Genomic DNA, 12,550 nt, shown 5'->3' with positions numbered 1-12,550 from the left:
AGAAAATTAGTTAAGGCACAATATTTCCAATTCTGTTGGGATGATTACACTCAGGCTTTATCAAGTGCTACCTCAGAGAAAGTGCCTGCTTTGGTGGTGAAAGGTTAAGGTCATTGTTACTTTAGAAAGTATTTGCTTAGAATACAAATTGTAGCTTTTGAGGCATCGATGTCAAATTTCAAGGTTAATGTTACTATAAATAGAAAAACATTTTATGCACAATTTGTGGAGCTCTTTTGGGCCGTATGCACTCCGACTTTATCCAGTGTAATAAAATGTTTGCTTAAGCTTTTTGATAGCTTTTCAGCCTTTGATATTAAAGGTCAAGGTCACCTACTATAAATAGAACATCAGTGTATATATATAAATCTTATTACCGGTTAGCTTGTAATGATAATATTAATAATAATGTACAACATTTATATAGCGCCCTATATAATGTATCTATAAATGGTCTTTAAAAAGCAATCAATGACAACTATACTACACAAAAATGTATTGCAACAGGTAAAGAGGACAAATACTGATGATTATGACTACATGTTTTTGAGAGAAAATATGTGAGTATTAAGTGATGATGATATGATGATGATGATGATGATGATGATAATGATGATATGATGATGATGATGATGATGTCAGAAGATGATGATGATGATGATGATGATGATGATGATGATGATGATGATGATGATGATGATGATGATGATGATGATGATGATGGTAACAAGTGATGTCAGATGATGATGATGAAAATGATGATGTCAGATGACGATGCTGATGATAATTATGATGATGATGTCAGATAATAGTAATGATGATGACGCTGATCATGATGATAGCAACATGTCTCATGTGAGTGTAAAGAACAAATTACAAAACTGGTTAAAACTTTATGAACAATAACAAACATAAACAAAAAACAAACAAACAAGCAAACAGAGAATAAAAGTACATTGGAAACGTACAAAGAGAATAAGAGCAAGGTGGCCCGGCATTATTTTACTTTTGATATTATGCATATGTAATGTAACTTTAGTACAAAAATAGTCATCCCAAATTCTTGATTTATTTCCTTTTTGATTAAATGAAAAAGGGAAACATTACATGAAATCATCAAGATTTCTTATCAATGCTTGTACTTACCTTGTACTCACCATTTGAGCATATTCTGAACAATTTAAAACATATTAGTTTGGAGAAAAGTAAAAAAACAGAATCCTTACCTCGATTTGGCGGGGTCGATGGGCATATTGGCAACATCTTGGGCTTTGTTGTCATACTTTTATCCTTTGTTTTCCAAATCTTAATGGCCGTACAAGTTCTAGATGTATTTAGCTCCAATGCTTCCTTTATTCCACTTACTATTTTGTATCTCTGATTTACCTTTATTTTACTTTTAGTAATAAATGAAAAGAAAAATGTTATTTGGGCAATAAATAAGACTGCCATAACACATGTAGCTACTTTGATAGACAGTGTACGTGCACTATCACAGCCTGCCATGTTGTGTTTCATATATCGCCTAGTGTTACGGATCGATACATCATCATCATCCATCTGGGGGCGAATGATATCGCACCTACTCGTCGTCCCGGCGATATTGTTGATGGCATTATGCGGTTGGTGGGAGAGTTCAGTCGGTCTGGTGCCCAAGTATAGGTCGTTGAATTGCTACCATGATTGAACGTTTCCCGGGTTAAATACCTGTTGGTCCTACAACTTTATACTATAGCCAAAGGGCATTTACATACCTACATGTATATATATTTCCTAAATTTCTAAGACAAGATTTCTCAAAAATATTTACAGTGTTGAAAATCTTCTAACATGGATGTTTAATTAATGAAGCTAGAAGCTATTACTCAATAAACTTATTCTGCTTGAGTACAAGACCTAATGATTTCATCAGAAAGAACTCAAAAGATGATTGACACTCAATTCTAATTTTTTTTTACCTAGGGGGCATATTTTCATTACGTTAGAAACAATAGGTTGGCAAATCTGCATTTGTGAAATTGCTTCGGGGAGGGGGCATATTGTGACACCGACACGAACTGTCAAAGTAGGCGAAGCATCAATTATTTCACTTACATTTAACCCACATAAAAGTACACATTTATGCGCGTACATACCCTAATACCTGTAGGAACTCTATCTAAATCAGAGATTTATATCTATCGTTGTAAATCTCTGATTTAGATAGAGTTCCTACAGGAATTAGTACATACCCCCAGGCGGCACATCAGCATTGTCGTTGATTAACATCTCTTTTTGCTTTTACTGCAAAACCTAAATATTGTGCTGACGATCTTAAAAGTTCATGTGCTGTCTCTTGACCTCCCAATACCTTCTATATAATTATACATGTATCTGTCAAGTGATTAAAACTATCTCCATGCTGTGAAGCTCTGTTTGCTTAATGTCTCATCAATTCTCCAACAAAATAACACCAAAACATTTGTGATTGGCGAAAAATTGGCTCTTTTTTTAGGAAATGGCCGCAATGTTTTATTCATATTCTGAAAAATTTGGATAAAAACTTCTTTTACTAATTCTTGATCTGAGTAACACATGATTTCGAAAAAATCCAATTATTTCTTCAAACAAATTAAAATGTCTATAAAATATAAGCAAATGTGAGCGGAAGACAAAACCATCTGTCAGTAGGCCTTTACCTCCCGTGTTCCTACTCCCGGCGAAGTTGATATGTTCCGGTCTTTTCAACCAATCAGAATGTAGCAAATTTTGGGCCCGCGACTTTCAGACCACAAACATTTTTACTACTAAACCTGATTCGTCAAAAACGTCGAAAACTTTATTTTTTAAACCCGTTTTAATGAAGAAACATTTCAAACCATAACGAATATGTTTGCAAAGTTCACGCAAATAGGTTACGATGTGAAACATATTTTCTATTCCCACAGAGATGTTTAAAACGGTGATTTTTAAGCTTCTGATCTATTAATAACCCATCAGAGCGTCGCAAATTTTAAAGTCCGTTCTGCACGATGAAAAGAAAAAAGATCGCATAGTATTGTAGTTTCGTTTTGTGTGACTATATATAGATTTTTGCTTGTACCACGCATACGATACAAAAAGAGCTCGCTACGCTCGCTATAAAGTACCTACTAAAACTAGAAGTCTATCATTTGATTATTTAAACAATATTATACACTTTAGATATCAATAATTAATCATATCGACTTAGATATCGAAGCGACAGGGATTTCCTGTTTTCTGGTGCGCACACTTCCGGTAGATTGTTTACATTTCGCTACGGAAGATGACAGACACGGTGGCTGCGTTTAAACTTGTGACATGTAGCAGCCTATCTTCCACCCAATTTAAAGTATATGAATTGATGTGATATTGTGAAAGCTGCAGAGCTTAGTGGCGGATCCAGAGACCTATCTGGGGGGGTTTCCAAATTTCCTGTGGGGGTTTCCATGTGGGGAAAAATTGAGGAAAATGGTGAAAATACATGACTTTTAAAGAAAAATCTCAGGGTGGGGGGGGGTTTCCTAAAGCCAAAAAAAACCTATGGATCCGCCACTGGAGCTAGACGATCAGTTCAGTCACTTCTTTCCCGTTTCTTCGGCTAGTAATCGTGCTAAATGTTGGCCAGGTTCAGGCGTGTGGGACAAGGGGATGCAGGCTAACTTGCACGTCTACATTTGTACAATGTGACTTGCAATTTCAAAACACAAATAAGTCAATAATATAATATCAACGTGCATTCTCTGGAGAATGTAAGGACGCATTTCTTATAAGTATGATGCAGTTATTCGGATGCATGGGAACACTTAATACTGATATTAATACCCGACCTCCTCTGCCCCGATTAAAACAATCTCGTCGTCAGAAAGCTACGTTATCGCAGCTAAGGAACAAACAGAAGAAAGAAAAACATGCTGTAAAATATGAGCATGTACAGCAAAGATTTCACGGTTTTTAAACATTGAGAAAAAAATGTGTATTTTTTTTATAGTATAATGAGAATAAAGACCAAATGCTTTTAAAATCACATCATGAATAGAAATTGTATAATGTGCAAAAGGGGTCCTCCTTAAAAGCGTCTTCAAGTGACAACAAGCGTCGCCAGACAAAATCTATAAAAATACCGAATAAAGTAAGCGACTTCAGAAGATTTGTTGTTAATATGACTATAATTTTTTAACAAATTTCAATTTGATATTTGAAAAATTGATCGAGTTATGATGAATTGAATTTTACGATCTACGGCGTGGCACGTACGCGTGTGTGTAATAACATGTACGTTACAGTTAAGAAAGCGTCGCTAGACAATATCTTTAAAAACTCTTACTAAAGTAAGCGACATCAGACATAAAGAAAGCTACAGATCGTGAAGCGTCTTCAAACTATATCTCTAAAATTAATAAAAAAAGGAAGCAACATCAGACGAAATGTTATTCATATGATTATAACACACTTTTATACCAAATTTCAGTTTGATATTTGAAAAAATTGACCGAGTTATCGTAAGATAAATTTTACGATGCACAAGTATGAAGATTTACAGCGCATGACACATGTGTGCACACATATATAAGGACTTCGCATAGCTGAACACGGCCACCCTGGATTATATTGCTGTGTAAACACTGGTATAACGTTTTGTTTGTTTTATTATTTATTGTTTTCCTCATCAGAATGGATTTTTTTTTTTAGTTCCATGGATAAAAAAAAACAAACAGTTCCATTCTTTGTAGAAGTTACAAGACCGCTACGGACTCTTAGACCATATTGTATACTGAACAAAAAAAAGAAACGCACAATTAAATTATGCAATCAATAGCCTATGATATTTTGGGAAATTTGTACAAAATTTTATATCAATATGAAGGGACAAGTCTACTCTTTACAATACTGTAGCAGAAAAGTCTGTGTGACGTCACTCGTGTCATCAGTACTTACTCAAAGTGGGATACCCGCGAAAAACGGGAATGTTGTTCATTCTTGTGTCAATGCTGCGATCAACTGGGCGCAGTTAGTTGTGAAGTTTTGACGTTTCCTAATACGCCTGTCTAGCTCATCCCACAGATGCTCAATGGGAGACATGTCGGGGCTATATGGGGGCCATTCTAGAGGCTGAACGTTGTTTGCCGTGAGAAAATCACGACATACTCTGGCGACATGCGGTCGAGCATTGTCTTGCTGGAAAATTAGGTTATGACGTCTGAGAAGTGGAAGGACATGTGGCTGGAGGATCTGGTCTCTGTATCGAACGTCATTGAGGTTTTGATCCAGGACCACTTAGGGGGATTTTCCTCCATGGGAGATGCCTCCCCAAACGATTACAGAAGCCCCACCGAATCTATCGCGTTCAACCACGCATGCGTCGGCGAAACGCTCACCGCGTCTGCGATATACCCTTTTTCTTCCGTCTGAGCGATACAGTCAGAATCTAGACTCGTCAGTGAATACCACACGCCTCCATCGACGCATCCCAAACCTATTCGGGCCATGTCTGCGCATCCAGTCAAGACGCACTTGCCGCCTCCGTGGTGTCAGAGGTGGCCCGACATAAGGTCGGCGCGCAATGATTCTCTCGGCACGCAAGCGGTTCCTGGCAGTTTGAGGACTTATGGGTCTGCCATGAGTACCTAAGGTATGCGACGCAGTCTCTACAGCAGTCTTGAATCTGTTGCGCAAGTGCGACAATCGAATCGACCTGTCTTGTCGTGCGGTCGTTACACGCAGACGACCGCTCCTGGGACGATCAGAAACTAACCCAGTAGCACGGAAACGTGTACAGAGACGGTTAATTGTACACGGGCCAACACCAAACTGCCGTGCGATAGCAGTTTGGCTTTGACCATCCATCAACATCGCAATTGCTCTACCCCTCTGAATTTGCGTTAAGCGTGGCAACTCAGGCAATGCCGAAATCAAAATGCCAACGTGGAAAATTAATGTGGCTGAACTTTGAGTATCCGTTGAGATTATTTGTTTGAAAAACTCCGGCTTGGCTTGATCACGCCGCGTGATTTGGACTAAAGAAGCTCACAAAGTCACACAATGACATCGTCACGCTTGGCTGATTTTAGGGTAGATTGTTGAGAAGAGATATAATTAAACTTGTTGATTGCAACAGACAGATGGCGTACGTTTGTTCCACACCCGTAGTAGATGCGGTCATCCTCAGGAATGAGATCGACGTCATGGAAAACAAAACACGTGTAATTGTATGTTTTTATAGCTTCGACATATCCAATGTTCATCAGCATCCCCCTGTTAAAAGTGTTGCTTCCAGCCTGCAAAATACCATTTCCTTGTCATTACACATTGTCGTTCTCATCTAACAAACGACATATAAGTTGTAGTATCACACAAGGTATTGTTTTCTATAACACTAAGCCTTATTCCCAGCCTGCAAAATACTGTATCGTTTTTATAACACTTCGTGTTGCTTCCAACCTGCAAAATACTTTATCACAGATTTACATTTCCACGCTTTATCAACTTTGTTCAGGTGCATTTCGTTTTCGGCACTGAAGGGCGCTCTTGTGTGGTTAGCTCTATTTGTATAAAACACAGCGACTACATTTAGGCATTTTTATATGAATGATTATCTGGCTTTGGGAAGGGGGCTTGAAGTAATTCCATTTTGTTTTCGGTGGTGAAGATCTTTCAGTTTCAGAAAATTTATTGTTCAGATCTTAGAAACAAAGGGATTGGGCAACAGGCAAAGCGGTGGAGGTCTTCTTATATTTCTCATTAATAACATGACGATGTCCATATTGCATATTTCAATCAGGATATTTAAACCAAGATCTTGTTAACCCCCTTAGGCCAAAATAATGTAACGATCCAGGGATGATTAGGGAATTAGAAGTCAATTTATTCTATGCTGAAGAGAATCAGGTGAGATTCAAGGATAATCCTACGAAGAAACAGACCGCCATACTTACGAGTCGCATGTTCGGAATTAACACAGACATGACAAGAAAATGCATCATATATATAGTTACCAGAGACTTGAATCTTCACAGTTCGATGTCATATTCCTTTTATTTTTATTTTGGAACTGTTATTTCAGCCGGCGATGTCGACAGACGACCATGTCATTATCTTCGCAAACATCGGGATCCTGGGATTGTGCGCATGCTCGGACCGCCAGTCGTAGCATTTTACACCAATCAAATTTTTCACCATTTTTTCATGTTTCGGTATTATCATTTTTTTCATTATTCTAATTTATTTTTGTGTCCACTGTGATTTGTAACATCACCATGGTTCCTTTGTAATTCATCACGACGCTAAGATCTTAATTCATACCAGGAAATTCGATTAATTCTTGTATCACCTGGCTCAATGGAACTCATCTCATCCCACTTCCGGTTATGACCGTGGTTTGTTTATAACCCTGACAAGAAATATGTCTCCTCCCAAGTGGTATGTAATAACTTTAATATTACACTGCACCCTTTCTGGCTATGTCCCTCGCAGTAAGACCAAAGCACAGCCTGCATGACAACAATTTAAATCGTCAATGATGATGAACACCTATCCACCCCTGAAGTCTCACAATGTTACTACGACGTTGGAAGCCTGTTGCGTTCACCTTTCAAAACACTAAATCGGACACGACAACATGATTACAATCATTATCGTATCTCACTTATTCCTCAAATTGATTCCATGTTTCCACTAACATCGTTGTTCGTCTGTCTGATCAACATTCATCCGACGCATCAATACGGTGTTATGACTGCCACCAAACGGTACATGAAAATTTTACTCCTAATAAGTGGACAGACAGAACTCAACCCTGGCCCATATGTGCAAAAGTACCCCTGTGTGTTATGTGGATTGGCAGTTAAATGGGGCCAACGAGGCCTATCACGTATCTAGCATGTCTATGTCACCAGGATAATATGGTTATTCTAGCCAACAAGTCAACAGTCTGGTCGTGCGTCAAGTGTGATTCATCTAACCATACAACTCTTTACACCATGTTGAGTGCCAGCGACAATGCTTTCGCCAGTTTGAACAGCATTTCAGAGGATAGCATTACATCTCCAACTGCTATAAGCTTTCATACAGGTAAGCTATTAGCATCCTCCACACCAAAATCATCCACCAACAAGAAAACGCCAACAAATATCAAATGTTGTGGTAAACTTCCAAAGCATCAAGAACAAAGCATCTGAGGTCCAGGTCGTTCTTGACAACACAGAGCCCGACGTCATAATTGAGACAGAGACCTGGTTACACTCTGGTGGCCAATCTTCAGAAGTAATACCTCCTGTTTATATTACATATCAGAACGACAGGAAAAGTGATTGTTATGGCGGTGTCCTTATTGCAATAAAGTCCAACCTCATTAGTACGCCTGTATACAGTAATCAAACATCAGAACTACTATACGTCAAGATAGAGTCTACCAAGAGCAAAGCTTTGCTTGTGTCCTCATAGCCCTCCAGGAATGTGTGAGAACGGGCCACACGAATCCGTGGATCAATACCGACATCAGGCGCCTAATCAGACGTAGTGACCGGGCCTACCATAAAGCCAAGGCTTAGAAAAGGACATGGATTGGAAAAGGTACCACACCCTGAAAACTGAGACAAAGAGAAAGATCCGAACAGCCCACAACCATTATGTCAGTAACATCATCAGTCCGGACAGTAAGCAGAACCCCGAACGATTCTTGTCTTTTATCAAGAGTAAAAGACAGGAATCCTCTGGTGTCGACCCCTGCCTGTTGTACAGCGATGCCAGAACTAGGTCTGAGATCTTTAACTCCCAGTTAAGCTCCGTCTTCACCTCAACACTATGCCCTCTATGGGTCACAGTCAACATCAGACAATGCGTGACATCACGGTAACAGAGCAAAGAGTGAAGAAGCTCTTGAAGGGACTCAAACCACACAATACTTCTGGCCCGGATTCCATACCAGCAAGACTGCCTAAGGAACTATGTGAGGAACTCACACCTGTCCTCACCACCATCTTCCAGTCTTTGCTTACCTCCGCCACAGTAACAGGGGCATGTAAAATTGCACACGTAGTCCCGGTTTTTCAAGAAGGGGACTGCTCCACTGCTGCAAACTACAGACCGGTATTGCTGACTTCAATTTGCTCAACGGCAAAGCTGATTGAACACATCATACACAGCTCCGTCATGCAAAATATGGACGACGAGCAAACACTATTAGACTCTCAACACGGATTCTGGAGAAGGCGCTCGTGTAAGACGTAGCTAGTGAAGACTGTTTACGACTTTGCGTTGATGCAGGAAAACAGATGGACATCGTACTTCTTGATTTTTCCAAGGCCTTCGACAAGGTCCCACACGAGCGACTACTCGTCAAACTTCACAACTACGGAATCGAGGGAAACCTCCATGCATGGATTAGGAACTTCTTAAACAACAGGAAGCAACGAGTCATCGTGGAAGGGAGCAAATCATCGGAAGCGGACGTACTATCAGGAGTACCCCCAGGCACCGTGATTTGCCCCCCACTCTTCCTGTTGTATATTAACGACCTACCGGAAAGAGCGTGTGGTGGGATTCGCTTATTTGCTGACGAATGCATCATATACCGAACAAACAGCTCTGTCAGAGAGAGCGCCAACCTGCAAGCCGACTTACACGCTCTCCATCAGTAGACATGAGACTGGCCGATAACTTTCAACCCAAAACAATGCGTCCTCATCCACATGACATGACGAAAAAACAAGCGGAAAACAAACTATAACTTGAACGGTGTAAATCTTGCAGAGGTCGAGAACAGCAAATACCTCGGTGTTTTCATCAGGAACGACCTCTCCTGGTACGACCACATCAGTACCAACTCATCGAAGGCAGCGAGGTATGTAGGTTTCCTTCAAAGGAACCTGCGTGCTTGCCCTGAGGAAGTTAGGACAAGCACGTATACCACAATAGTCCGACTCATAATGGAATACGCTGGAGCGGTATGGGGCCCCTACAAAGCCCAACATACTGACAAGCTGGAGAGAGTCCAAAAGCAGGCAAGATTTGTGTCCAACAACTACTAGTACTCCTCCAGAGAAGTAGGTAGTATGAAGGCAATGCATTTAGACTATTTGCACAGAAGTCATGTAAATACCACCCTTTATATTTTCATTTATTCATTTATGTGCACATAACGATGATTACCTTCTTGCTTAATGCTTAATCCATATGTTTGAAAGCGTTTTAGAGTAATTTTTCAAATCATATAAGGCACTAGATAAATGTTGTATATTATCATTATTATGCTCGATCATCTTGGGTGGGACCCGTCAGCTGTCGGGAGAGCTAGGGCCAGGGCAACATTAATGTACAATATCATTAATAATGTTGTGGAAGTAGAGTTTAGCCAAAAGATCTGTCAGGTAGATGCAAGGACCAGTGGGGCCACTAGCGGCAGCCTAAGGCAATCCAGGTCAAAATAGACATCTACCAAAACTCCCCCCCCCCCTCTTTATCTGGAACAACATCACCAGTGATATTAACGCCGCACAACTACAGTGGAGAGCTTCCAGACCTCATTACGACCAGAGGACCTCACAGGGAGGCACTACGGAGACTGAACCGCTGAACCAATGAACTCGTTTTTAACCACAGTTTTTAACCATAGTCTATTTATTGGTACCGATTGTCATGCATTCAGTCGAGTTGCATTTACGACCGACTACTGTAGAGTTGATACTTATAACTTGTAATCAAGACCAAGTCTTTTAAATTTGGATTCCGTCTGATCCAGCTAGTCCTACAAAATGTACCTAGCATTCTCTTTTTATGAAAAAGAAACACCCCATTTTTATCTGGCGGTTCTAGATATGGCCACCATATCGCTGGAGCAGCACACCCCTTAGGGTTAGCTCCTGTCTAGGAAGATGATGATGATGATGATCGGAACTCTTTAGTGTCCGGATGGTCGAAACTAATACCCAAATGTAAACCCCGCAACGGATATGGACATTATATCAGCCGTAATTCGGAATTTGGCAGGAAAGGTCACGTGCGATTATTCATGAATAGTATAAAAGGCGAGAAAGTCGTCGATTTCAAGGTCATTCCATTAAATATCTCCTGCCAAGGATGTATTGACAATGTGTCTAGTTTCTTGATTTTATCCAATGATGGGTAAAACTTGTGAAGCTTAAGTAATTTCTTGAGATCATAATTCAAACAATAACTGATTTCGGATACATATTTGACTTCACTCTAGTTTCGGGTAAATCTTACCCAAGTACGGGTAAACTGGGTACCCGGACATGGGTAAAGCACCTTAGGTAAATAAGTAAACCATTCTCTATACTAGATCCATATGGATTGTGAGCTGGATACCAATGTGTTTTATGATATTTATCATATTGTTTATTTGGTCACAGTTCTAGGCTGGGAACGAACCTTAATTTTATGATAAAATTCTCTATCTAACCCAATCACGACAACAAGATACCAAGTAGTGAAAGTGTTACAATACTTACTTTGATGGAGAATCTGAAAGATATTTTCACCATAAATTTCCCATTTGTCCTAGACAATAACATTTTCAGTAAGTATACATTAAAACATTTTTTGTATTGAATGCTGTAGAAACGAGCAGTCATGAAGCTGTATATGATATAAACTATCTGATAATGACGAAGTTTATTGTTATAAGCAGAGGATTCACTATAAAGTAAGGGCTTCGTACTGTTGCTCGCAATTGCAATTCTAGTTATTATTAAGTCACCCCGTGGTGGAATATATACACTGTTATAACATTCAAATGTGCCAAAAGTTCAATTACACGTATATGAATATCAATTGCTGATTTTGACCCTATCAAACGTGTTTGTGTTACTTAAAAATATAACATTCATCCAACCTGTTCGACTAAGAATATTACGTAGTCAAGCTGCTGTGTTCGAAGCATTAAATGGAGGTTATAGAGGACCGTGCGCAGCTGTAATTCTCTGTTCCGGTAGGGTATCACTAGGGCTACTCGCTGGCTAGTTTCACACATCAGTGGGGCGTAACGTCCGCCTGGGTTTAGATGGTCCAACATTGTCTCTAAATCTTTTAATGGTGGTCCTTGCTGATATGTTCGCAAACAGCCAACTGTAAAATGGAAATAACGTAAAATTTCTCACAATAAGTATCTTCTTTTCGTTCTTCCGTGTTTTAATATTAGTACGGCATGTTGGATGTTTTTTTTTCGTTTTTTAACGTTTTGTATTCAGTTTTGACTCTTTGATTGTATACCTTTACACTTTTATTTCAATCTATACTAACAATTTTAAAAACTAGCAATGCTTATTTTAGAAAGGTAAGAATTAGTATCAATGTGGTTGTTACGTACATATACGCTACACTTGTACTTTATTGTTGCTATATCTCTATCGTTCTTGGTGCTCAGCACCGAGCCATTTCATCGGCGTACATCTGTATTTATATTATTCGATCGTTTTTATTGCTTTTAATAATGTTTTTCCTTGATTTTTTTTACATCAATTATCCACACTCAACTCGTGTAGATCAATCATTCTCTTTCAAAGCATACATATATTGCTACCACATTCTACTC

At 39.3% G+C, this 12,550-nt stretch overlaps 1 protein-coding gene across 1 annotated transcript in view; it reads right to left on the bottom strand.

The window, feature by feature from the left end:
* The window catches only part of LOC110449842 (beta-1,4-N-acetylgalactosaminyltransferase bre-4-like), a 43,843-nt gene that overhangs the window by 23,307 nt on the left and 7,986 nt on the right, over nt 1-12,550 (bottom strand). Inside the window, exon 2 of the mRNA XM_021496967.1 lies at nt 11,852-12,084. Coding sequence (XP_021352642.1) covers nt 11,852-12,084 — 233 coding nt within the window. The remainder of the gene's footprint in view (nt 1-11,851; nt 12,085-12,550) is intronic.

This window comes from Mizuhopecten yessoensis, unplaced genomic scaffold, assembly GCF_002113885.1.
Source record: "Mizuhopecten yessoensis strain PY_sf001 unplaced genomic scaffold, ASM211388v2 scaffold4823, whole genome shotgun sequence".
Taxonomy (NCBI): Eukaryota; Metazoa; Mollusca; class Bivalvia; order Pectinida; family Pectinidae; genus Mizuhopecten; species Mizuhopecten yessoensis.
Note: the sequence above shows the minus strand (reverse complement) of the source record. Positions and strands in the feature narration are given on the sequence as shown.